The following is a 26,330-nucleotide window of genomic DNA, read 5'->3' as shown; positions in this document are numbered from 1 at the left end:
TAGTAAGTTGTGAGCTGTGGGTCTCTGGAGTGTGACAAAGATGTCAAGGGCCATGACTTTCACTGAAGCCCCTGTGTATGTGAGATGAGACAGTCACAGTGTTGATGGGTACTAAGCATTGGGAGTGGATTTATTTTGAGACTTAGTCACAAACTGCATTTTAATGTACTTTTAGTGGTACTACAAAATACTGTTCACAAACCTATTAGTGTAAATCCCCACTTTCAATTCTCATTTCTTTTCTGTGGAGCGATCATCACGCATGCCAGTCTATTAATTATTAGTAAATGTGGGAGAGACCAGAGGAGTTGTTAATAAATGGGATGTAGTTTCTACAAAATGAGCGGGGTTTAGGGAGGAGTAAGAACAAGTTATGGGAGTCTAGTGAGGAACATGAAAGGGGTGTGCACGCACACACAAAAAGAGTAAATGCATTGCTATTTACAAACTGCATTCTAAAGTTACTACAGCCAAAAATGACCCGAAACAGTAGTAAATATGCTCCAATTCAGCACTGGAGTAAGTCCAGCACCACACATGGCCAACCAGTGGAACTGCAATAACCTCGAATCAACATCATTGAAGTAAAAATGAGTATTGTGTGGATTGGAACATATTGGATTTGGCCCTAACACTGAAAAACACTTTTGTAGCTTAGCTTGTGCGATGAAAGGGCTCAAAGAAATTGTACACAGACATGCTTGTAAATGGACTGGGAAGCTGACTGAATGGGGGTGCGGTGCTACAGTACTCGGATGAGTCACTTTCCTATGTTCTCATGGTTTAATGTTGGTTGGTAAATAAACGTGCAATTAGAAATATTTGCTAATTCTGTAAGGCAAGATTAGGTATTTCCCCTGTTCTGTAATCTCCTGTGTATGTTAGAGGACATATACTTGATAATGTATGAAACTTATTATTGTTGCTGTGTAAAAACTATTAAAATTTACTGAGAAAAAAATGAAGGTAAAGACTTAAAATAAAGGCCTGTAGGAAATAATGTTAAATTAAATTAAATGATTTTAACTATTTAATAATATATATAAATGTAATTTAAAATTAAAACAATATCCAAAAAGAAAACATTTTTAAAAAAAAATATATTCACAACCATTTAAAAAATTGTAAAATTAATGTATCAGTGTTGTTAGTTTTATTACTTTTAAATAATTCAATACATTACATTTATCGAATATTAGTACAAAATTCAAAAATATATATTTTAAACTTTAGATGAAGATTTTATGAATTAAACTTTAGATAACGAACTTCTATTTAATGTAATATATTTAAATTAATTAAACATTTAATTCCAAATAAGTTAATAGTGCTTTACCATCTTTTATTTTGTTCTACATTTAAAATAAATATATCACATTAATTTGCATTACTGTTTAACATTACAAATATTTTTAACAATTTTTTCAAGTCTTATTAAATGTTTTTACTTTTCCCTATACTTTACCTTAAAGAGATGCCTGCCACCGGGGCGGTTTTCTCCCTTTGGTAAAGTATAGGCAAAATGTAAAGTCAATTCCCCACAAAAGCGTCTGACTGCTAGGGCTCATATGTGGACGCAAGTGACGTTTTGCTGGCTTATTTATAACTTTCCATCAATTGTTCATCAATTATTCTTACTATCAGAAGCAGTGGTTTCATACCACATGACAAATAAGCACCACATTTTTCAACAAGCATTTCCAATGGATTTCGTGTTAAAGTGTGCCAAATGCCTCCATGGTGGCTGAATGATTGCAGAGCCATTGAATGTGCGAAACCGCGTAAACGTTATGGTTCTGGTAAAGCCACAGTGAGCATTTCGATGTTCCTGACAAATGCAACATCTTCCTCTTCCAAGAAGTACTTGTCCTAACTCCTCTCTGGGCTATGATAAAGGGTTTGGTGTCCCTTTTCCTATTATCTAGTCTTTAGCCGGCCAGTGATGAGAAGCCCAGTTGGTGCCTATATGTGCCTTGTTAGCACAATAATTCCTCGAGCTTTGTCATTTGATGTTGACGACTACCTTATCAATTGGTTAATGGTTTTAAAGTCGAGGCTAGCGAGGTGTGGTATTTCACAGATATGTTGATTTTCCACAGGCACAGAGTTGGCCCATTGGCAAAGGATGGCATGGTGCTTCGTGGGAGAAGAAACAACACCTAGGTAATGATTCAATGCCATGTGAATGCTTGAGGGAGAGCTGATTGTCACTTTATTTTCTCATGTCAAAGTCCCATTATCCAATGCCTCACTTTAAATTATCATTGATTTGTTGTTGTAGAATGGTACGATGCGCAGAGGGAGTACGGATCTGGGGAGGAAGACCCTGAACCTTCAACTCAAATCCTGAAAGTTAATGAAGCTTCTGGTGAGTCCTGGTAATGGATGGCTAAGCGCCATGGATGTCCTAAGCGCCGGGACGCCCCTTTGCTGGGGCAGCTGTGCACTATAGAAGTTTTAATAACATAACATAAGAGCAAGGGCGATGGCTGGGAGCAATGGCTAGAGGTTACAGAAGATCTGCAAGGTGCCATGATGACTGCTATGGGTAGTACTTGACTTGAGCTAGTATTTGCCAGTGGTCGGCACCAGCACTTATTGGTCCTGACCCGTTCACATGGACTATAGCTAAAATGTCCTTTAAGTCTGCATCCCTATTTACCTCTCTTGAATTGGGGGATCTCTATCATGCATTACAACTATTTTCCTTACTAATTCTTCTTGTATGAATCTAAACTTGCAATCTAGTGCTTATCTTTTGAGATCCGCCACATATTCATCAATTGGTGTGTTAAGTTCCTCTTTCCACTTTATGAATTTGCTTCAAATTATACCACTACCACAAGGGAGAGGAAGAAGTATATACTTGATTGCTTTCCTTTTAGTTAAAAAATTTGCAACAACAATAAAATGAGTCTTCTACCTATATATTTTTTGTCTTTTCCGTAACCTTATTTTGTTGCTGTTCAAAGTGTCATTGATTTGGAGAACTCAAGTCGGCCGATTACGATGGAGGTCGGAAAGCCCCCGACCTTCGGTCAGAGGCTTTCCGACCCCAATCGTCGGTTTCAATTCTGACTGGCTGATTATGTATCAGCAGGTCGGAATTAAAAACTGGCCAGTAATTTCAGATGGATTCCGATGGACTAAAGGAGCCTGTCATCCAGTTGGAACCGGCTCGTAATCCCAAAGTGCGGGCCTGTCCGCCTTTGGGATTATGATGCTCGGTTTCCAGAAAGGTTTTATTGCCGGCCTATGCAACATGGAAATTATGTCGGAAAGTGTGTTTGGGGGCCCTCAGCATGGCCCCCTTGTGTGTGCAGCCTCTGGTTAGAGAACGGGGGGCACCTATGGTGCCTCCCGTTGATCCCTTCACCTCATGGTAGGCACTTTGAGGTGCCTGGGACAGGGTGCAAGGATGAACAGCACCTCTAATTTCCCTATGGGAGCATGTATTACAGCGGGTTTATGGTCATAATGCATGCAACCATAGGGAAATGTAGGAGTGCAACCAAACAGTGTTCGGTCGCATCCTAATTAGGTGGTTGGGACCACTGACCTGAGGTTGGTCGGTCCCAGGAACGACTTTGTAATTAGGCCCATAGTGTTTATAAACAAACCCTCACTCACCTACCTAGTAGGTGACATGCTTCATCATTGGGTTCCCACCCCGGTGGCCAAATGCTTCCAGGGTGTGCTGCAACGCCTGATTACAGCAGAGCTGATTTCTATGATGGAGTGATCTTGTGGCTTTTTGTGTGCCAGCGTGAGGTGAAAATAAAATTAACTTGAGACTCCTATCCACATGTTGTGATTTTATTTTCAGGACTCCCAGTTAATATTAAAAAATCATGGGGGATAGTTGTGGGATATTTAAATTGCTTCTGCTAATCCTTGATGTGGTCAACATGTTTCAGCTAGATTTTTTGCCTTTCAGGGTCAGATTGGCTTTCTTCAGGACCAAAGAATATGATAAGCTCTCGCTGTTGTGCAGTCAATACTTACAGAACACCCACTGTTAGTGAAGACAGTACTTGTATCCAGGCTTAATTATAGGTAGCTTGTTCCACCTTGGGATACTGTGAGTAGGTGGGCCCTGTAGTCAAACCTTCCTCAAAGTGCCTCACCAGCATGCAAACCTAACGCATCCTTGACAGTCACGTAACTTTTAGTACACATGCGAGTTTAGCATATTCTTAGATAAGTGGAAGCAATTTAAATGTCCCACAACTATCCACCATGATTGAAAGATATTTCTTTGATAAACACCATGGGGCAGATTTACAACCCCCTTGCGCCACTTTTCCATGTTAAAAATGATGCAAAAGTGGCGCAAGGGCCTTGTAAATAAGCCCTCTTGTGTTTTCCAAATCATTCATACTACTACACAGATTAGGTGCAGAATATCGATCAAAGCCACTTATGCCCTATCAAAAACATTCGCACCACCTCCCTCCCCTGTATTTTTAACCATATATTCATATACTTTCAATCCCTCTGGACCAACAAAATGCAAAAATATCTTCTTCTTCTGATTCTCCAACATCTTTCCTTCCTCATCTATGGTATAAAAATACTGTAGGTCTAAAATGTCCTAATGTAGTCTCAGGCTTACCATAAGCCACATTCCGTTTTACTATTTCTGTCCACCAATTAGTCTCCACTGTCAGTAGGAAAGGTTTATAAAACTGCCAATGAATCCTTTTTGTAGCTCCGCCACTGCACCGCATGGTTCTCCTGGCATTTAATACTAGTCACCAAATGTAAAGACACAACGCTGTCTTTAATCTCAAAATCCAAGTTTGTTCCTCATAAACTGCAGTACATAAATGCCTGTCCAACGTCTCCGATTTCCCTGCGGCAACTGCTGACCCTCAAACCTTAAGCATTCTGGAATCAGAAGCAGCTTCTTACAGGCTGCAATGAAAGTAACATGGAATAACAACATAGGTGAAAGCAAGATAACACAACAAGGCCAGTTAAATTAAATGTCACCCTAACACCTCTTACCCCACCACTTTTTGGTGCCACCAAAGAACCGAAAGAATGGGAAGTTAGATATTTTCTAGCTCCCTAGCTCACACAGATGACGTTTGCATTTTTGGCATGACACACAGGCCCATTTTAATTGTTCAAGAACCATTAACATTTCTTTGATGACTCTGTGGGAGGTGATAGATTAATGTATTTTAAACAATAAATAACCCACTGTATATACGGTGTTACTACCAAGTGCAAAGTACGGAATTGATCCTGCTGGTAAATACATGTAATACAGACCATGCCATACCATGCATTTCCTCGGACATTCAGGCTGTACATACATATGGCTGATATTTCATCTCCATCTTGCATGTCCTGCAGGGGTGTGGTCACTCTATGGAGGAAGTAGGCTGGATGCGTTTGATGCAGCGGAACTGCAAGACCTCTAGCAGAATTCATATCCTACCTACTTTTGACAGGGTGTATTTTAGACACCCACATCCCTATCCTATGGAAATGAAGGTAATACACTTTCACCTAGAAATTTGTAGCAAATTCTTCAGTTAAAACCATTAACGTGAGTTGCTTTCAGAATCTGTTTTTATTTCACAATTTGTAGTAACATGCTGACATATTCCTGCTCTCCAGGCATGCAACAATGTGTGTAAGAGAGCACCATGTAGGGTTCATAAACAGATAACTACAGGCAGAAGGGTTCGAAAAAGAGGTTTCGATAAAGCTGCTTGTACTCTGTGGCTATAGTGGTGAGGGTGCAAGCATTAACTGCAAAGGAGTTCATAACAAGCATGAAGCCTGCCAGCTTTTGCAGTAGATGGCTGAAATATTCAGAATATAACCTCAGTTGCTCTTCTCCTGTCTTCACTGTTCTCAGGTGAATCTCCCTTTGGTTCGCCAGCCCTTGTGTTTGATGATATCGCAGTGGACCCCCTGGGAAACGCAGACCGATGTGCCTCCGACCGGTGCCGCTGGCCCAGCGCTGCCAACGGGCAGGTGCTAGTGCCCTTTGAGATCTCTCCCGCCTACTGTAAGTAATAAGTCATTGTTTGTTTAACAAACTTTTATGGATTTTAAGTTGTTCCTGCAATTGGATATTATTCATGAAAAACCTGGTCTCATCACTTGCATGCAGTCCCATAAAAATAAAACGGTGATTAACAGTTTCATTGAGTTTGTCATAAATAATGTAGACTGCCTCTTTAGGAGTGGCTGTTCTTGCAATAATTTTGTGAACTCACAACTAGTGTTTTGACCTGTTTCTCTGATTCTCTGTTCCTATTAGCCCCGAATGAGCGAGCAGTGATAATGGGCGCGATACAATCATTCGCCGCACGCACCTGTATTTCGTTCAGACCTCGAACAAACGAACGCGACTATCTCTTCATCGAACCACAGAATGGGTCAGTATGTGTGCTTCTTGGGGCATTTTCAAGAGAAGTGTTTGATGGGTATTTCTCGACAGCCCATGTGATGAAGTAGTGTGGCTCACTGGTTAGAGGCGGCAGACCCGAGAGCAGAGGACGGCCCGGGACCAGGGTTCAATTCCCGGCGCGGCAGGTTTCTGGACCAGGGTCAGCGGACTTGATAATTCTCTCGCCTCGGTGCCCACTCTGATCAGCGTTCACACTCGGCAACTCTGGGCATTAGCTTGCCTCATCTTCACTAACGGCCCCACCAGACCGCCGGGGATGCCTGGTCTCACCCTGGAGATACCCATTAAGGGACCATCTCTCAGGGAAGCCAGGAAGGGTTTCGCAGCGGTCGAAGCGCCTTGGGACCCTACGGGTAAGTAGTGCGCTATATAAATGCCTATACATACATACATACATACATGGCACAGTGTCTGATAGGGCATTGTTGGCATAGTGCCAGATGAGACATTTTTATGACAGGTTATGTGATTGCAGTTGATGGCACTGTCTAATGGCTGATTCTCAGGTGAGTGCATGTGTATATGTGAGTGATGCTGTTTGACATCAGCACATCTGATGAAGAATATATAGCAATTGTACAGCAATCATTGGAAGCCCTAAAAAGATAAGGACAATGTACAAGGTTGTAAGTACTGCATAAGCATAGTGTGGCTTTACTGGTATGAGTTAGGTAAACTCAAAGTTGGGCTAACACAACTTGAGTATAAATGATAATCGAATTGTGGATTCTGCGGGCTTGAGATACTAAAGGGATAGAATTCTCAACTAATCCCGGCAGGGCTGATCTGGCCGTAGTGGGCAGCGAGCATTCCCCCGATGGGCCGGGGTGGTGTGGGGAGGTTTTGGTACAGTGGGACGGTTTTGCATTGATTCACAAGCCAATAAGTGAAGGACTCACTTTGCACTGTTAGTAATAGGTGTATGGGGGTTATCAATAGAGGAACGATGGGCTCTCTATGTTAGGAGTGGCAACATAAAGAAACTTATTCCGTAAGGAGGTTCACTAAAACACCATTAGAAAAGAAGGAAATGCAGTATTTACTTAGGGTTTCATTATTGAAGTGGTGAGAACCTGTTAAAGGACATCCTTGGACACATATATTTCGCCCACTACCCTTAGTTCCATGTCTTGAAGGGCAGTGAGGCCTACAGGTAGCCGGGTGAGAGTCTAGTATAGACGAGCAGCCAGTGTAAGAGTGTTCATCACAGTGCGCCCTTCCCCCTCTGCAGATGCTGGTCCTTCATTGGACGGATCGGGGGTCGTCAGGTGGTGTCCTTACAGAGGAATGGATGTGTCTCCACCGGCATCGTGCAGCACGAGCTCATCCATGCCCTGGGCTTCTACCATGAACAGAACCGCAGCGACCGCGATAACTTTGTCACCATCTTCCTCCAGAATGTGATGCCGGGTAAGTTTAGATGGTGCAAGGTAACTAAGCTGGGTTAAAACTTGATCTATTCTGTGCCCTGTACATGTCATAGAATATATATTGGTTTTATTTACCTGGGTTTGGTGAACTGCTGTATTCTGCAAATCTGCTTTTTTTGGGATGCTATGAGGGCGAGGGTATATGGGCTTCAGGATTGGACGCAGGACAGTCTGGGAGCCTGAGCGTGCCTGCAGTGGAGAGGAGAGGAGCAGGTTAATCGCAATCCTGGAGGGCGGCAGGTAGTTTTTTTTTTATTTGTCTCTATCGTCCACCCATCCATCCATCCCCCTGCACCCTCCCTGTCTCACCTCTTTTCCTAAACACAAGCCGCTCCTGAAGATGATTAAGATGTTCACGGAAAGATGGCACCGACAATGCAAACAGATTCCTTGTTCTCTCTGTGCCTCCTATGTTATTCCACATTAAGGGGACCATGAGTTACTCCAAATTGCACAGGACCTTCAGTTGCCTCAGAGAATTTTTCAGTTGTCTTGAGAACGAGAGGCCTCCTCATCTAGCTTTCCTTGTCTCATTCCTTACTATATGCAGTGCGGAAGTACACTTCTTCTTATTAGTACCTTAATTTACTATTTGTCATGATATTATTGGAAACTGAACATGAGACTTGATTAACTTGTATTGTAATAAAATGAACAATGATTGCTTGTAATTATTTTTTCTTAGGCTTGGAAGGTGCTTTTCAGAAGGTGAACACCAATAATCTTGGCACACGTTATGACTATGCTTCAATTATGCACTACTCAAGGTACGTTTTGTGAAACAAAATTCAAGATGCCATTGCTCAAAAGAGAACAGCGGTTTTTGCATCATGAAATATTACCTAAATGATTTATCGGATCTTGGGAATCTTGGGTTGGATATGGCATCAGGGGACGCATTATACATGCAGTGCATTTTCCTTCATTGCGCTGGGCGCACCTTTTAAAAAGTTTGCCTGTGCAATGAAGGAAAATGCACTGTATTATGATTAATGCGCTCGCCCCAGGGCAGCCACAAACTCGTGATGCGCTGGGGGCAGTGCATTCAAGTGAAAAACCAGGCGTCTGCTTGGAAGGCGCTCCGTGTTTTTCGAGTGCAGGCGGCACCCGCCTGGACTTTCAAAGGGGATGTCTAGGGGTCCATAGGACCCCCTTTGCTGCTCCAGAGAGCTTCTCTTTGGGGGCACACTGTCAGTTCGCATCCTGACAGCTTCTTTGTCTCTGTGATAGCGCTGGTGTTTTATGTACACCAATAAGTGCCAGTGCTACTGGTATTACAATGGGCTGCACAAGCATCTGCGCCCCCTTATGTAACACCAAAGTGCCCCAGGGCTTGCAAAGCAGGCGCAAATGCCAGTTGCACACCCGAAGCACTTTGTGTAATATGGCCCCTGATAGCTTCTAGCGAAAAATGCTATCTCCCGTAGGAGAAGCGTCCCCAACGGCCACACCTTTCAAATAAATTCCAAGTTTCCGTGTACTTTGTTCATGAAGTTGTGTTTTTTTATTGGTTTCAAATTGATACTATTCTTTCCATAGTATGCACATCTTTCATAATTATTCATTCATTTCTGCCCAATGCAGAAATGAAGGGGAGAGGAGTTGGCCTGACGGCTAGGGCGCTCGACCTCGGACCTGGGGATCTGGGTTCGAGTCTCGGTAACGACGCCAAAAACCTCCTGTGATTCTGGGCAAATCACTTAATCTCCCTGTGCCTAAAATGAATGTGTGTCCATCCTCATGTAACGTAACTGGTGCTATGTAAAGCGCTCTGATACCTGATTCGGTTCGGGTCTAGTTCGTGCTATATAAAACTCTGCAAAAAAAATGCATTCGGGCTTAACGCTTCATCAGGGGACTTTTTTATGGTAGTTTCGCTTAAGCGGTACTATCACGCCAGCGGCTCATGAAGATATATGAAATGGTTGTGTACATTGGAGACCGTCACATCGGCATTGTGGAGAGAGCCATAGTGGCGTGGTGATGGCTGGTGTGTTCAAATCCGCGTTGGTTACGAAATTTCTCTCAACATCAGAGCTACTCTTATTATCACTTGCATATGCCTTCACCGACTCACCTAAACCGATACACCTATTATTCACTGTCATTCTAACATTTCTAGACGGCACAGGTAAAGTATGGAAATGAGATATAAAGCAAGCGTGTTAAATCTCACTACCAGGTTTTACAAAAAGCGGGCTTGGGGTATCTGCCACTTTCGCTCTGGTGCAACTGCTATACCAAGCGTGTATAAGGGTAAACGGTGAACGAATGAGAATAGTGTCATGTATCATTCTACATCCCCAGTGTAGCCCACAGGCTCCTAAGGACAAGAAAGAACACTGAAAACATTCCTCTTAAAATTCCTCAGTACTCAGGACACTGAAAAACAGAATTTTCTCTCAGGGCTAAAAACTCATTCTCCATTTATTTTCTTAAAATCTTGGTTTTGTTAGGCCTCAGGTGGCCACCGGATAATTAATTAGCTACATTTATGAATTTTGACCATTCAATTGACTCACAAACACTGGTCAACTTTAAAAAATAAATTATTGCACTTCCTAAGTTCAAGGACTGGCATTAGTGGTACCTTTTTCTCAAAAATTTAAAATGGTACGGAGAATAGGGTGGGTGGGCACCTCAGCAAAAACTTTGAAGGGAAACTGTGTTGTTCTAACTTTTAGTTTGCCAGCTCTGGTATATACAATCCTGGAGAGGGGAGGTAATAGGTCTGTGAATCCTAATGACATCAACATCCTACCATTGGGCTTTTACTACCAACCGCCCAACCATTTCAAACCACGATGGCGTGCGCCTGTAGGTGAAAACTTTAAGGGTAACAGGGAACCCAGATATTTGGTACATGTAAGCAACCATTTTAATTTCTTGAGCTCACTAGAAGAGATTGATTGACTGGGCCCATTGGAGTTTGGTCAATCCAAAACCCTACCAGTTCGGTCTGAAGTTAGGGGCAATGGAGGGTTAGCTAAGGCAGGAAATGTTTTCCCTTGCCCACTTTCACTGGTGAAGGCCATACAGATGAGGACCTAGGGACAACAGTTCCAAAATCGGTAGTCCTAATGGATCCAGTGGTTTGTACAGATAACTTCCATCTACATAGTAACACACCTACGGAATCACAGAGGCTATAAACCCCTACTAACATCCCGACATTGGTAAACTATTTTTTTGTAATATTGCTTCATGGAACATTGTGGGCATCTCTTTCAAGCTAAATAATTCTTTGTGGTGAGACTTTATATTGCAATTCAAAGTTTTATGCTTTCAAGAAACCTGGTCAAGGGAGGTGACACATATGAATGGTTAGAGGACGTACCACACTCCAGCCATAATTAGTGTAAGTGGTAGGGCTAAGGGTGGGCTATGCAACTACATATCATGCAGCTTAAAAGTAGAGGTAATAACGATGTTTGTTAGTGATCCTTACTACCAAATTGTCATTCTAGAATTGGACACAAAACACTGTATAGTCCTGACCAACTTTTACAATAATATTCCATCTGATAAAATTGAAAATGTAGTAAAAGGTATGATCAAATCGCTGAAATCTGCTTGGAAAAATAAGGCAAAAGATTTGATAGTAATACTGGCTGGGGATTTTAACTGTGCACCAACGATGATAAATTATGTGGTGTTCTGATTGAAGAAGGGGCATGCTCATCCCACTTTCGACATTCTGTGTTGGAAGAGCAATTTAATGAATTAATTTTTAGCCTTAACTTTGGGCTTTGTAAACGAATTATGTCAGCCATCCATCCCCATGCCTTGGACATTTAAGGGTAGGGGTTTTCCCACCACCATAGATTACATTTTAACATCATGTAATGATGCGCATAGGTTGCACTCATTTACTGTCTCAGATAACTCTCTCAGCGATCATTTTCCACTGTGTTTGTCAGTGATATTACCCTAGAGTAGAGCACTTAGATTTGATAAAAATGACCAGCTTTTAGAAAACATATCGAATGGGTATTCCCTGCGTTGGGCTATGGTGGACCAGGTTGCAACAACAAACATAGTGGTGGACAGATCTAGATCTGCCATCGGGACTTGTTTGAATGAGTCAGCAGCGCTAGATAATATTATGGCCTCATTCCAAGTGATATCCAACGAAATAAAAGAATCCCTTCTAAAGAAATAATACCCACTTTCAAAAAGGGCTCCTCTCTATTGCCAAGCAATTACAGACCGATTAGTCTGATAGATATTCCACAAAAGATCTTTGCACGAGTGCTCCTATTCAGACTACGATCCTGGATGGATGAGGAGAGTATTCTCTCTCCGCTCCAGGCAGGGTTTAGGGAAAAAACTTCTACCCTGGACCAGGTCCTAAGACTGCAACTACTCCACTGGAAGACAGTTTGCCTCGAGAGGGGTAGTTTGTATATGATATTTGTTGATCTTAGATCGGCTTTCGACCTGGTGCCCAGGGCAAAATTATGGTCGGTCTTACTCGAGCTGGTGGCCCCATTATAACTTGTCCAACTCATTAAGCAATGACACGAAAACAACTTTGCTCAAATAGGATTCGGAAGGAATGGCATTTTATCGGCCCCCATACAAATTAACCGAGGCTTGCGTCAAGGATGCGTACTCGCTCCTACACTCTTTAGCCTCTACATAAATAATCTGATAGACATCTTGGCAAAAAAGGAAGGCCAGGACGCACCCAAATTGGCCTCAAGGAGAATATTGGCATTGATGTTCGCCGACGATACCTTACTGGTATCCAAATCCCCCATGGGGATCCAAAAGGTGCTGAATAGATTCCAGCTGTTTTGTGAGGACAGACGGTTGGAGATTAATCTCCAGAAGACGAAATTCATGGTTTTTAATAAACCAAGGAGTACACGTCCAAACCCTGTTTTAAATAAGGAACCCTTAGAAAGAGTGACATCCTTCAAATACTTAGGTATCACTATTACGGACACTATGGATTAGGGGGTTCACATAGGGAAATAATCTTTAAAGCTAGCATAATCAACTGGTGGAATATTGAAGGTATTCAATAATACCAGCAGGAGTATAGTGAGCATTAGAGATTTATAAAGTCCAGGCTTGCGGGGGCGCTCTATATGGAGCAGAATTTTGGGGCTACTGTAGGCCAATATCCCTAATACAGATTGAGAACCAATACATCAGGAATCTCTTTAGACTGCAACGTAGCACCCCCTTAACTCCTCTCCGCTTAGACCTGGGGTTGACGGAAATGTAGGCGATAATATCCCTTAGACCACTTTTATACTGGAGACGCCTATGGTCAACCCCGGAGCTTCTACCCTACAGAGAGGAACTGTCAGAAGTACTAAAAATGAGTGGTGCTGTTAGGCTACCATGGCTCTCCCATGTTAAATGCTTACTAACTAGCATGGGGTTAGGGGATTGCTGGTCTGACCCGGGGGAAGCTTGTCACCGCATTCCAAAAAAACAATTAAAGACCATCTATAAGGACAATAGATCATCCCTGATGCTCGCTAATCCAAACTCATGCAAATCAACTTTAAACTTTCTGGAGATAAAGGATACCCCAGTATTTGAAAGAGCTATTGACTTGATCAAACCTCCAATGGCTATAAAATTGTACCTCCAGTTCAGATTTGGAGTCTTGCCCTTACGTTCTGTGACCTCCAAATGGAAGTTGCAGAACGAGGAGGGTTGCCCCGCGTGTAACCACCCCAAAGAATCCGAACTCCATGTTTTCTTTGGGTGCCTATCTTAAATCTCCAGCCAAGCTAATAGAAAAGAGCTAAATGTGGGTTTACGTGATGAACCGTGTGGAAATATATCCCCCCAATTGATGAAGCACTAACGTTCCCTATTTTGGGCCAGGCCTAAACTGTCCATTTCAGCTCAGGGGGAACATGTATAGAAATGGGAATCATCAATAGATTGTATTAATTATTACTATAAGGCACAATGCACTTTGAATTGAAACTCACATTCTATTTTAATATGTTTTCCATGATGCACTTCTTAACTTTTGTATTAGATTTTAACCATAGTTTTATTTTTAAATCAGTTTTTAAAACTATCTTTGCTGCAACATGTGTACTTTTTGGGCCATGTTGGCCGTAATAAAGATATATTTGACTTGACTTGATATCCAACGAAATAAAAGAATCCCTTCTAAAACATACTAGCAGCAGGAGACACTCAAACGGATGGTTTGATTCCAGGTGTACCCGGGCATACTCCCTCTTAAAAAAGGAGTTACATAAAACTCGCAGAAATCTAGATGATGTGAGGAGTGCTAAAGTGGGATATAAAAAAGCTATTAAGGTCAGAAAAAATAACCTGAAAAATGAGGCCATGGAGACTTACATAAGGCCTCAATAACGAATGACAGTTCAGCTTTTTGAAAGGTAGTTAAAGTTCCTGTCTTGTAAAGTGAGGCTGGTCCTTCTATTGAAATTGCAATCGCTGATGAAGAATGGATCAAACATTTCTCTAGAGTATACAGTGGCGAGGGTAACCCTGGTGTGATTTGTTTTTTACTTTGGAAGATTGTAACTTGAAGTCCCCTCCACCCTATTCTGGCCTGTTATTTACCCTGGACGAGGTGGAGCGGCCCTTATCCTTAAGCAGGGGTAGTAAGGCTCCTGGACCAGATGGGGTCCCCATAGATCTATTCAAATCAAACATTTTGTTGTGGGGACCCATTCTGGTTCAGGTAATTACCGCAAGCTGCAGCACCACCTTCCCATCGACTTGGGTAGAATCTACAATTGTCCCTATCCTTAAAAAGGGGTACAGACAGGACCCTGGCTGTCACTGTCTAATCTCTCTGCTGGACGCAGTAACTAAAGTTATAGGTACGATTATTTTAGAATGCCTCCAGGACAGGGCAGATGATAACTCTGTCCTAACCAACCTGCAATACGGATTTCGAGCAGGATTAGGGACGGTGGAACTGGGTTTAAATCTGTCTATCCTGGTAGGGAAGTACACGAGGGCAAAGAAGGGGAACCTATTTTTAGCATTTGTGGATCTCACAGCCGCGTTCGACTGTGGCGTCCACAGCAAACTCTGGTCTATTTGAAAAGTTATTGGTTATTGATGTCCAGATCATTGATTTTCTTAAGCGTTTTCATTGTGATGCCAAGGCGCGCATCCGCAATGGCCTGAGTGTTCGGCTGCATTCCAGATCAGGAGCGGAGTCAGGCAAGGTTGCGTCTGGCTCTGTTCCTTTTTAATCTTTATACCAATGGCCTGGAAGAGGCCCTCTTGAAGGATAATAATGATATTCCTCAGGTAGCACGATGTCCAATTCCAGCCCTTCTTTATGCAGATGACGTGGTGCTGATGTCCCGCACACAAGTAGGTCTACAGAGGGTGCTGGACAGTTTTTACCACTTTATGAAAGATCTAGGGTAAAGAGTAAACTCCTCTAAGACTTTTATTATGCAATGTGGATCTGGTGTTAAGAAATCTAAAGATATGTTTGTGGCAGGTCAGAAGATCGGGGTAACCAAAAGGTTCTCATATCTGGGAATCCTTTTTGCTCATAATGATATTTGGGCACAAACTTTGGCAGCGAAAAAAATTGGTACTCCTTAGAACAACAGCTGCCCTTACTAACTTTGCCAGGAAACTTTGAAAAAGGCCACCTGAGAAGCTGGTTAAAATAAGGCAAAGTGTGTCTCTTCAGCAGTGTATGGCGCAGGGGTCTGGGGGTTCCCTGACTTGCTGTCTATCCAACGTATTGAAAATCATTTTCTAAGGTACATTTTATCTGTCCCAAACAGTCTTGTATATGTCACCCGGAGCTGGAACTACCCTTCATCTCTGATTTAAGAAAGCTTGAGACTGTGCTTTTATGGCACAGGCTTTGGACCAAAGATGAGACTAAATTAAACAGAGACAATTTACTAGATATTCTGAAAATAGAAGGGGTCTTAATGATCCCATGCAACTTCTTACAAGATCTTGGTCTTATAGACTGCTTTAAAAACCCCCAAACTATTGGGACAATAACAAGAAAAGAATTACGAAAGGAAGGCCTTGTGTTGCTTGACTCTATTATATTCTCCTCTGAGATACTGAAATCAACAGTCCTGCACCACTAGCTGATTTTATCCACTTTTAGCCTTCAACCTTATTTGACTTTCGTACCTGGAGTATATAATAGGTTTTTATTAACCAGATTCAGGATGGAGGTAATTCACAGACTAGTTACTTTACCCATAATAAATGATTGGACTCATAACCTTCGACCCTTCCCCTGTGACAATAACTCCAGCCAATCTACAATACATGTGGTTCTTTTTTGTAGATTCTATACCCATGTAAGGAAAATGTACTTAGTACCAGTTTTACAACTGTTTGGGCTCCGCCAATGTCGACCTGCTCTTCTTGCACTACAACACCTAGATAACGAGCATAGTGTTTTTAGAATTGTAATCTTTCTGAAGGAAGTTCTGAGTCAAAGGAAAAGCATGCATATTTAATCGATTCTAATCAGATAAAGATTTCAATTTAATATTGTCTTAATTAAATACTGTTTCTTAAATGTTGTATTATACTATTGGTTATGTGTAGGTTCATTTATTTTGTAAATAATGTATTGCCTGATATGTTTTTTAATATTTTTAATTTAACACTGCTTCTTTTTAACCATGTACCATACCAGAGACTATGTGTACATTTGTATGATATTATTAACTTATGTACTCGTGGATATGTTTTTTAATGCTTTTTCATGTGCTTTTATGATTGTCTGATATAGCAATCGAATAAAGCTTTCTTTGACTTTGAGTCACAAACTATTGCATTGTCTCCTGAAGTGATACAGAAAATGGTGCAGGAAATGCAATCTCACTTAGGTAAATCGAAGATTAAATCAAGGAAAAGCCTACTAGAAAGAGTGGTTAATATTATGCTTTACCAAAAAGACATCAAGTTCTGTCTAAAGCTAACATATCTGAGATCAGGTTATTGGACACCCTCGCTAACGGATGTAGAAGGTTGTACCCCATCTTGAAATCAATGCAAAGAGTTTGCTATAGTTTATAGAGATGTACTTAGATCTTAAGATTTAACACAATTGGTGTTCACGATTAATGGAAACTAACATTGACTCCAGCTCACATGCTGCCATCAACATGCAGGCTTGTCAAATACTCTTACAATGTATTTGCAAGATGACCAGCCTTTTCACTTAGAGTGTTCACAGAGGGGTCATTGCCTCTATGTGGACAAGGCACAATAGTAGAAGATTTTGTTGCATCTGCTCATACTTGTGTCTTGTTACAGGGATGCCTTCTCACGCAATGGGAGGCCCACCATTTTGCCCAAGCCTGATCCTAATGTCCCTATTGGGCAATCTCGACAGTTCACCGAAACCGACATCACAAAGATCAACAGGTTGTATTGCTGTAAGTAAACAAGCGCGTCATAAGCGACTCACTTCATGTAGTTTATGTTGCTTTGTAATTTATGGAATGGTGTGGGGACTACTGTAATACATGGAGGCACCCAGGGAGTGTGCCTTCTTTATACCTCAGTATTATACTATTAGTGTACCCAGCATTGTCACTTGGTGCTAATAATATACGTCATGTTATTTTATGGTTTATCTGTAGATCAGTATTCACATTTTGCATGACTTTTCCGATCTGTACTAACTCAATGCTGATCCTTCTTGAAATGTATGCTTTGCTTCCCTCTGCGTTCATGAGTTTATGGGACATATTTACAAGTGAATGGCGAAGCGTGGCGTTAAGCAAAAATTGCTAACGCCATGCTCCGCCATTCCGAAAATGCAGGGATTAGCCTTATTTACAATGTTACAACACATCCCTGTGTTTTCCCTAGTGCTGGCACTAAACTTAGCTGCCTATCGCCAACGCCGGCACCCTTGCACCATAGTGCAAGGGTGTCTGCGTTGAGGGAATGATTGTTTATGTACAGGAAGGTGCTCCTTCCTGCACATAAACAATCACTAATGGTGATATGTAACTCCTAACTGTCCTGCATTGTGCAGCACACATAGAAGTTTCAAATCGTCATTTTCTTAATGATTGTTTATGTGCATGAAAGGACACCTTCCTGCACATAAACACTCATTCATGGCTATTTGCTGCTTCTATGTGTGCTGCACAATGCAGCACACGTAGAAACAGCAAAAAAGAGGAGAAATTAAACTTTTTTCCTCAATTCTCCATGTTAAGACCAAGTTTTTCTTGGTCTTAATTTTGGAGCTGCCCTATATTTACACCACACTTGTAAGTAGGGGCAGCGTCAAAATCATTTAGTGTTGCAGTGGGATTCCCACCGCAATGCCCATTACCCGTCCCTTTCACGCAAATTGTAGCATGGAAGGGGGCCCTATTTACAAGGTGGTGTTAAGCCACTTAATGTAGTTTAACGCCGCCTTGTAAAGAAAGTGAAGGGATTATCGCCACAGGAATGTCACAAAAAGTCATGTTTCTGTGGCGATAAGCCCTCGTAAGTATGACCTTAAATGTTCTCGTTAAAGTATAGAAAACCTTCCACATCCCTGTCTATTCCATAGCTAGGTATATTGTGATGTACACTGAACAGCTGTAACGCATCCTCCCTTTTCTGCAGGTTTTGTTCTCTCCCTTTACATTTTAACATTCCTTCTACTTTCCACAAGGTCTTGTCATATTGTTTACCTGCCTTGAGGTCATCCTACATTCAATCTTGAAAATACTCAAAAGCAAGGAAATCTTGCAGTGCTGCTGCCTGTGATGTGATTGGTCTTTGCGTGGGGGTGTGCACTGTCACTTATAGTGCTATAACTGTTCTGTGTGATGCAAGGGAAGCTAGCACTGTTGCTTGTGCTCCCTGTCTTTTGTTTAACAGAAGCTTGCACAAATGCTGGTTGTACTGTGACTGTTCTTTGTGAGTGCAAGGGAAGCTAGCCCTGTTGCCTGTGCTTTCACTCTTGTGTCTGTCTAACAGAAGCTTGCACATCTGCTGCTTGTGCTGGGACTGTTCTGTGTGAGCACAGGGGAAGCTAGCACTGTTGCCTGTGCTCCCATTCTTGTGTCTGTCTAACAGAAGCTTGCACAGCTGCTGCTTGAACTGTGACTGTTCTATCTGAGCACAATTGAAGTGAGCACTTGTTGCATTTGCCCTCACTCTTGTGTCTGTCTAACAGAAGCTTGCGCAGCTGCTCATTGCATTGCAACTGTTCTATGTGTGCGCAAGGGAAGCTAGCCCTGTTGCCTGTGCTCTGAGTCTTCTGTCTGTCTAAGAGAAGCTTGCACAAATGCTGCTTCTACTGTGACTGTTCTGTGTGGCAAGGGAAGTTAGTCCTGTTGCCTGTGCTATGAGTCTTCTGTCTGTCTAACAGAAGCTTGCACAGATGCTGCTTGGTCTGTGACTGATCTATGTGAGTGCAGGGAAACCTAGCACTGTTGCATGTGCTCTCACTCTTGTGTCTGTCTAACAAAAGCTTGCAAAAATGCTGCTGGTACTGTGACTGTTATGAGTGATCGCAGGGGAAGCTGGCACTGTTGCCTGTGCTCTCACTCTTGTGTCCGTCTAACAGAAGCTTGCACAAATGCTGGTGGCACTGTGACTGTTCTTTGTCAGCACAAGGGAAGCTGGCACTTTTGCCTGTGCTCTCAGTCTTGTGTCAGTCTAACAGAAGCTTGCACAAATGCTGCTTGTACTGTGACTGTTATGAGTGTGCGCAGGGAAGCTGGCACTGTTGCCTGTGCTCTCAGTCTTGTCTCTGTTTAACAGAAGCTTTCACAAATGCTGCTTGTTCTGTGACTGTTTTGAATGAGCGCAAGGGAAAATAGCACATGTTGCCTGTGCTCTCTGTCGTCTGTCTGTCTAACAGAAGCTTGTGCAGCTGCTGCTTGTACTGGGACTGTTCTGTGCCTGTGATGGATGCTTGGACACTTGCTGCTCATACTTTACCTCCTCTCCTCTTGTGCAGCACAGAACTCCTGGATGTAGCACACCTCTCCTCTGTGTAATTGGAGTCTCCTGCTGCTGCTTGTGCTATTACTGTGCAGTGGGCAGGAGGAAGGCATGTACTGTCATTGCACCCGGTATGCGCAAGGGAAATCTGCAGTACTGGTGCTGTACTATACTGTCTGTGTATAAAGGGAGCTCGCCCTGCGGTTGCTATCCATACTGTGACTTGAAGCTTGGTAACATCTTTTCACCATGCAAATGTCAAAAGCATGCCAGTGGTAAAACCTAATAATCCGCCTTGTTCTTTCCTCTTGCAGCGAGACGGACGCACTTGAGTACTCAACTCTAAAGCCTACGGGTACGAAGACGGAAAAGTGCTTCAAAGAACTGGACTGTGCATCTGCTAACACGTTGTCTTTGTTCAGCACATACTCAACATTCCTAAATAATAAACCTATGTGGACATCTGCCTTCCGGTTCTTGGAAAGAATGTGTGTGTCTCCTGCCCTGTGTTTTAGGCATGCTTGCACCACTTATTTCAGTGTCACGTCAGTGGCAGATTTAAAAGGAGGTCAAAGATGCCACGCCCTCTCCCCCCATCTGCAGCTTATATTTTGTTTCTGGTGTCCCCCCTTTGGGCTGGTGTGAAGTAGCGTGGTTTGGAACTGCAGCTGACCAATGGGGGCCCACGGGGAACCCCTCACGGCTGCAGAACGAGTCCCGGGGGTGGGGGGGGTTGGCGCGGCAAAGCCTGTGAAAAAAAGCCACACGACATGGGTACGGAGGAGCAGGGAACGGTCATCAGGAGGACATCCAAGTGAAATGGCACTTGCAGCCCGGGCCAGGTCTAACAGCCGTCCATGAGGTCGGTAGCAAGAGAAGCCTAGAATCCGTAATCACTGGTTTACCTGCGGAACTGACCTCTTCTCAGGAGTTAGGCTGTCTGCTAAAACGAAACAGGACTAGTGGGACATGATTACCAAGAGATGCATAGTTATGACAAAGCATGGGTCCCGGATGACCAACCATGAACGTTGTGAAATGTTGATCCATGCTTTATGTGATACGCAATAAACTGCGGCCTTTTCTTTTACCATAACCTTGTGTCTTGAGTATGTGGGAAGAAGGGAGGGGTTGTGGAAATTCACACAAACATAAATTGCATGTAAGACTAAAATGTCAGCAATTAGCTTGCAAAAGTGGACCCAGTCCTTATCTTTCTGGCTTACATTTTGCGAATGTATTGCTTGCGCATTAAAGGAAATGCTGTGCAATTCATTGTTTCGTCTTCTTGTGTTACCTCAGCATGTGTGGGTCGTCTTATTGGGTTACCTCAGCAAGTGCAGGTGCATGCCGCATCGTGATCTACCAGGGCACGGCTAGGTACTGTCATCCAGAAGACGATAGAGCATCAGGTGCAGTGTCTCTGGGGCTGGGCTGCTACCGACAGGCAAACAAAGAGACCCCTAGGAAAGGGGTCAGGCAAAAATCCTTTTGTGTAAGTTATAAGGAGAACACAGCAGGCTGGCTGGGTGCATGGGGGTAATGCTGGATGTTCAGTGATCTGAGGGCCTCTGGGTTAGAGGGGCTTAAGAAAAGTGGAAATAGGGTGATATCTCGGGTTTTGGGGATGGATGGGAACATGTATTGGCATCTCCAGGGGCACAGTGAGGGAGAAGTGTACCTGTACACTGCTGTATGGTGTCTCTGGGGCCAGCAGGGCTGGGGTGATTTTCTCTCTTTGTCTGGAAAGCAGTGCCGTAAGGAAACTTGAAGGGGCCCCACTGCAAAGTGCATGGAGGGGCACCCTACCGGACTTAATCAGGAGATCTCAGGCCAGGATACTGCACTGAAGGGGGGCCTGTAGCTCCCCCACTCTCCCGCACTACTGGGGCTGCAAGGGCCTGTGTTACCCCACTGGGGGCAGCTATATTGCAGCCTTTGTGGGGGCAGCTGAGCAGGCGGCCAGGTGGGATTGGGGTGTGGTGGTTATGTTGGTAGGGTAGGGGCTTGGAGTGGGCAGTGTCTGAGGTGGTGGCAGGGGGTGTGGTGGCAACTGGGTAGTGAGTGATATGCCTTTGAACACTCGTTGTGGGGGGTATAAGACTCGTTTTGGGGGGAGAATCACCCCTACCTGCTCACTGCTGCCCACAGGACATTTGGGAATCCTTGATGCCTCTCCCCCGCCGCCGCAGAACTACAGGATAGTGGCTGCCGTGGGGTGGGGAAACTACATCCCCCAGACTCCTCTGCTGCTACTTCCGCCCCCGGAGGGGATAGAAAGAGAAGGACAGCCCTCGCATAGCGGGCTCGCGCGCGGGCTAAGCCCGGGCAAAGGGCGGGCCCTCTGTGGCCCTCAGAGGCACGAGGAGGACGGGACGGGCTCCGCCACTTGGTTTTCCCGGAGAAGGTAAAGCCCATTTTACATACTGTTCCGGTCAATAGTATTACCCCAACAAACTCTATATTACCTTGTCCACATCCAAGCTATATCATGAACCAGAAAGGGGTTGCCACAAAACTAGCGCCTCGGCCGACTACCTGTCTGAGGTCGCAAGATAAGTACATAAATAACATAATGCTACCCTTACCTATAGAGGCGGATAAAAACAACTGCCACCAGCCTGTAGCCAGTCTATCTTGTAATCACTCTCCTCCTCAACCAAACAATACAATGTGTAGTCTCTCACTGTTGGAGGAATTAAACTGTTTGTGTAAGACCAGCTATGTCCCTGCGGGATCACCAGCCCCTCCAAATAATATTAATTTATTAACTACAAAAGAGAGAATGCTGGAACCTTTCCCCATATTTTCCAAAACAAATATGCAATGTCGAGTATTCGCCCGGGCCACACCTAACAAAAGTAAGGAGGACGGGGATAAATACAACGAGATCCAATCGAAAGTACAAATAATACAATTTGAATCCCCAACCTCGAGTCCAACCCCCATCATTCTTCCCCAAATCGGAGAGGTGGCAGATAAATTAGACGACCTTGCTCCCTCCTCCCAGAGTGCCCTATTGTCAATGATCGAACAACTGATCAAATCCACCATAGACCCCCTAATCGATAAAATAAACATCCTGGGGGATAGATTGGCAGGGATTGAGGAAAAAATAAACTCTAATCTGTTAACCTCTAGCCATGCTTCTATACCCCCCCATCCTTTGACAATTGTTACCTTAAATAAGCCCATACCTGCCATTCAAAATAAAGCTACCCAAAATAAAGTTGCCCAAATTCGAGTATCAGTTCCCACTAATCTTCCCCTAAACATTTCTAAAGCCTCTCTTAATTCCACTACACCGAAAAATTCTGTCCCCAGGGTAGAGCGAAACAGGGTTCACAGAATGCATCTACCCCCAGAGGCAGCTCCGTTTGTATGCATCCTCTCGGGAGTTCCGCAACTAAAAAAGGGTAAAATAGAGAGACAGGATGACCTGTTAAATAAGGTCCAGTTTTGGTTATCAAAAAATAGACCCCTGCCCCGTGACTGTGACGGTGGGATTGTGAGCGTAAGGAGAGTAGGTTGGCTGGGCCCCCTTCCGAAAAACATTATTGGTGACCTGATACTAATAAGATTCAGAAGCAGAAACATTGCCCCACTTCTTCGAACTTGGCAACCTAAAGAAGGGGATGGTCCCATATCCATCTGGGACCTACATGACTTCTATCCCAGCACATTGTATACTCGCGCCGCTAGGCCAACGACTGGGGATTGTACCAGCCTGGGCAGAGGATCTTGTTTACCGCTTGTTTGTAGTATTTCCGCCCCAAATAGATCTGAAATACCGTTTAGTATTTTTTAACTCATTGTTACCCCTTGCACATTCCCTTTTGATGAAAAGGAAGAACTGATATCATGAACATTGTAAAGTATGCTATTGGTAGGAAGTTATATTCATAGGATGCGCAAATGTTTGATTATTCTTTTATCTTGGAGATATCTGTGTTTCATATGTATGTACCTTATTTTTAATTATGAATGTATTTTAAAATTGTATGCTTTTATGATTTTATACAAAAAATCAAATAAAGCTTTTTGAAATGAAATGACTGATATGAGATAAAGCTGTGGCAGCCAGTCACCAAGTGAGAGGTGGCTAGCAATACATTTTGGTACAGGTGAGTAGTGACTGAGGTGAGTCAGGTGGATTGTGCCTGAGGTGAGGCAGGGGTGTAGAGGTAAGGCTGGTAGAGGATGTGGAAGCAAGTAGGTTGTGACGGGTGCGGTAGGCGAGTGGCTAAAGTAACCCAAGGGTGTAGGAGCTGGTGGTTAGTGAATGTGGTGTGGGCCGGGTTGTGGAGGGAGTTGTGCCAGTCAGCTACTAGTTGGTGGGATGGGGTGTGTGGAGGGAAATGGCTCAGGTAAGTAACGAGGTGGCTGGTGACGGAGCTGGGTGCAGGTGGGTTTTGATTGGGGGTAGGGGTAAATGAGATTTGGCTAATAAGTAGGGGGGGGCTTTAGGGAGCGTGTGGCTAGCTTGGATGATACATCTGCAGTGGGAGCAGGTGGATTTTCCTGAGTCCTATCGCACTCCCAATCCTGTGTCACCATCCCAATACCCACCTCGCTCTCGAACCCTATCCCAGTCATATCCCTGTCACCATCCCCACCTCTAATGCTCTCAGGATTTGTTGTCCTCCTTATCACCCTACTGGATCTTCTTACCCTCCCCGTCCCTGCCGCTCTCTACATCCCTGTCACCTCCCAGTCCCTGTCACTTTGCCGTCTCAATCGCTGTCATAACACATCACTGCCACTCTTCCCCATCTCTGCACACAGTTCCTACCACTCTCGCTACCATTATCACCTTCGATCCTTCACAGTCCCAGTCCCGGTCTCACCACAAATCATGCCATTCTCCCTGTTCCTTTATCTGTCTTTCACACCAGCAATCCCTGCCACTCTTGCAATCCTTGTAACCCTTTTCATTTTACTTTATCACATTCCCAGTCCCTTTTGTCATCCCAATACCTATCACACTCCTAGGCGACCCAATGTTATGTTATGGCAAATTTTAAAGCGCACGATTACCTGGAGGTGTCCAGGCACTAGTAACTTCTCCCTAATGCATAGCTAGAAAAAAGAAAAAGTTTATTTATCAAAAAGCCAGGTCTTCAGGCCAATCACAATCATATCACTGCCACCCTCCCCATCTCACACCCCCCAGTCCCCGTCACCCACCTTATCCCTGCCACCGCCCTTGTGTCTCTCCCTCTCTGTTACCTTCCTTGTCCATGTTACACTTTAAGTCCCTCGTGCTGTCACAGTCCCTGTCACCCATCACGTCCCTGTCGCCCTCTGAGTCACTATCACTTTACCAGTCCCTGTCATCTTAGAGTAACTGTCACACTCCCATCTCTGCACAATTCTAATTTCTTCCAGTCACCCCTTCCCTCCTTGTCACCAACCAAATATTGTCACACTCCTATTACCCATCAACCTTGCCATCCATGTCACTCTCTTTAACTTTGTCGCCCTCCCTATCACTGCCACCTGTGTCTCCCTGGGTAGTGACAGGTGCTTATACTCCTTATCACTGCCACCCTCCTTATCACTGTCTGAACCCAGTCCCTATCAACCCCCCACACCCTGTAACTATTCCCATTCCCTGACCCTCACAGGCCCTTTCGCCAATCAAGTCACTGTCACACTCACAACATTACCAGTCCCTAGCACCATGCCAATTCCTCTCCCACTCACAAACTCTATCACCCGTCCCTTCCTTGTCACCTGCCACATCCCTAGCACCTTCCTCTTCCCCACCACCCCATCTTCCCTGTTGCTCCCTATCACTGTCACACTTACATTCCAGTTTTAGCTTAAGTATCCCTATTACCTTTAACTCTACCCATATGTAACACCTTCCCCGTCCCTGGCACCCTGTCCCACTCCCAGACCTTGTCACCATCCCCACGTCTATGATATTTCCAATCATTATCACCCACTCCCTGCCTGTTACACTCACGATCACTTTCACTGTCCCTGTGTCTGTCACCACCCCATCCATGTCATCCTTCCCTCCCTATCCCTGTCACCCTCCTTATCTCAGTCTCTTTAGCACCCCTGGCTTTATCATTGACCTGTGGAATCTCCATGCAGGTGGGTGCCAGTTAGTTTTGAACCATCTCTGGCTTGATAAAGTGCACTTCTGACATATTGATGGCAATTCTCACCATAATGTGGATATTTTATGTGGAACTCTGCTTACAAATTCGCTGTGTAACGTAGTTATAATTTTTTATTAATCTGACTTCGCAAACCCTAGAAATGTTTGTACCTGTTTAATTGCCTTCGGAGCTGGACAATACTTTCCCTGTATCCATCTGAATTCTATTATCACAATGAAAAAATCCAGAAACAAACCAGAGTTGGTTTCAAACATGCATATTTCCAACTTAGCATATAAGGAATTCTTAAGATATTTAAAACTTCCTTGAGATATCTTCTAGGGTCTTGCAAAGTTTGTGAAAAATACCAAAATATATCTAGAAATATTCCAACACAAGTATCTAGAATGTCTTGAAATATGTTGTTTACAAAAT

At 43.7% G+C, this 26,330-nt stretch overlaps 1 protein-coding gene across 1 annotated transcript in view; it reads left to right on the top strand.

The window, feature by feature from the left end:
- LOC144755591 (hatching enzyme 1.2-like) overlaps positions 1-26,330 on the top strand; it is a 196,357-nt gene that overhangs the window by 1,987 nt on the left and 168,040 nt on the right. Inside the window, exons 2-8 of the mRNA XM_078644700.1 lie at positions 2,100-2,163; positions 2,282-2,368; positions 5,876-6,028; positions 6,284-6,401; positions 7,665-7,843; positions 8,549-8,630; positions 17,137-17,258. Coding sequence (XP_078500826.1) covers positions 2,100-2,163; positions 2,282-2,368; positions 5,876-6,028; positions 6,284-6,401; positions 7,665-7,843; positions 8,549-8,630; positions 17,137-17,258 — 805 coding nt within the window. The remainder of the gene's footprint in view (positions 1-2,099; positions 2,164-2,281; positions 2,369-5,875; positions 6,029-6,283; positions 6,402-7,664; positions 7,844-8,548; positions 8,631-17,136; positions 17,259-26,330) is intronic.

Source organism: Lissotriton helveticus, chromosome 5_1 (genome assembly GCF_964261635.1).
Source record: "Lissotriton helveticus chromosome 5_1, aLisHel1.1, whole genome shotgun sequence".
NCBI lineage: Eukaryota > Metazoa > Chordata > Amphibia > Caudata > Salamandridae > Lissotriton > Lissotriton helveticus.
Note: the sequence above shows the minus strand (reverse complement) of the source record. Positions and strands in the feature narration are given on the sequence as shown.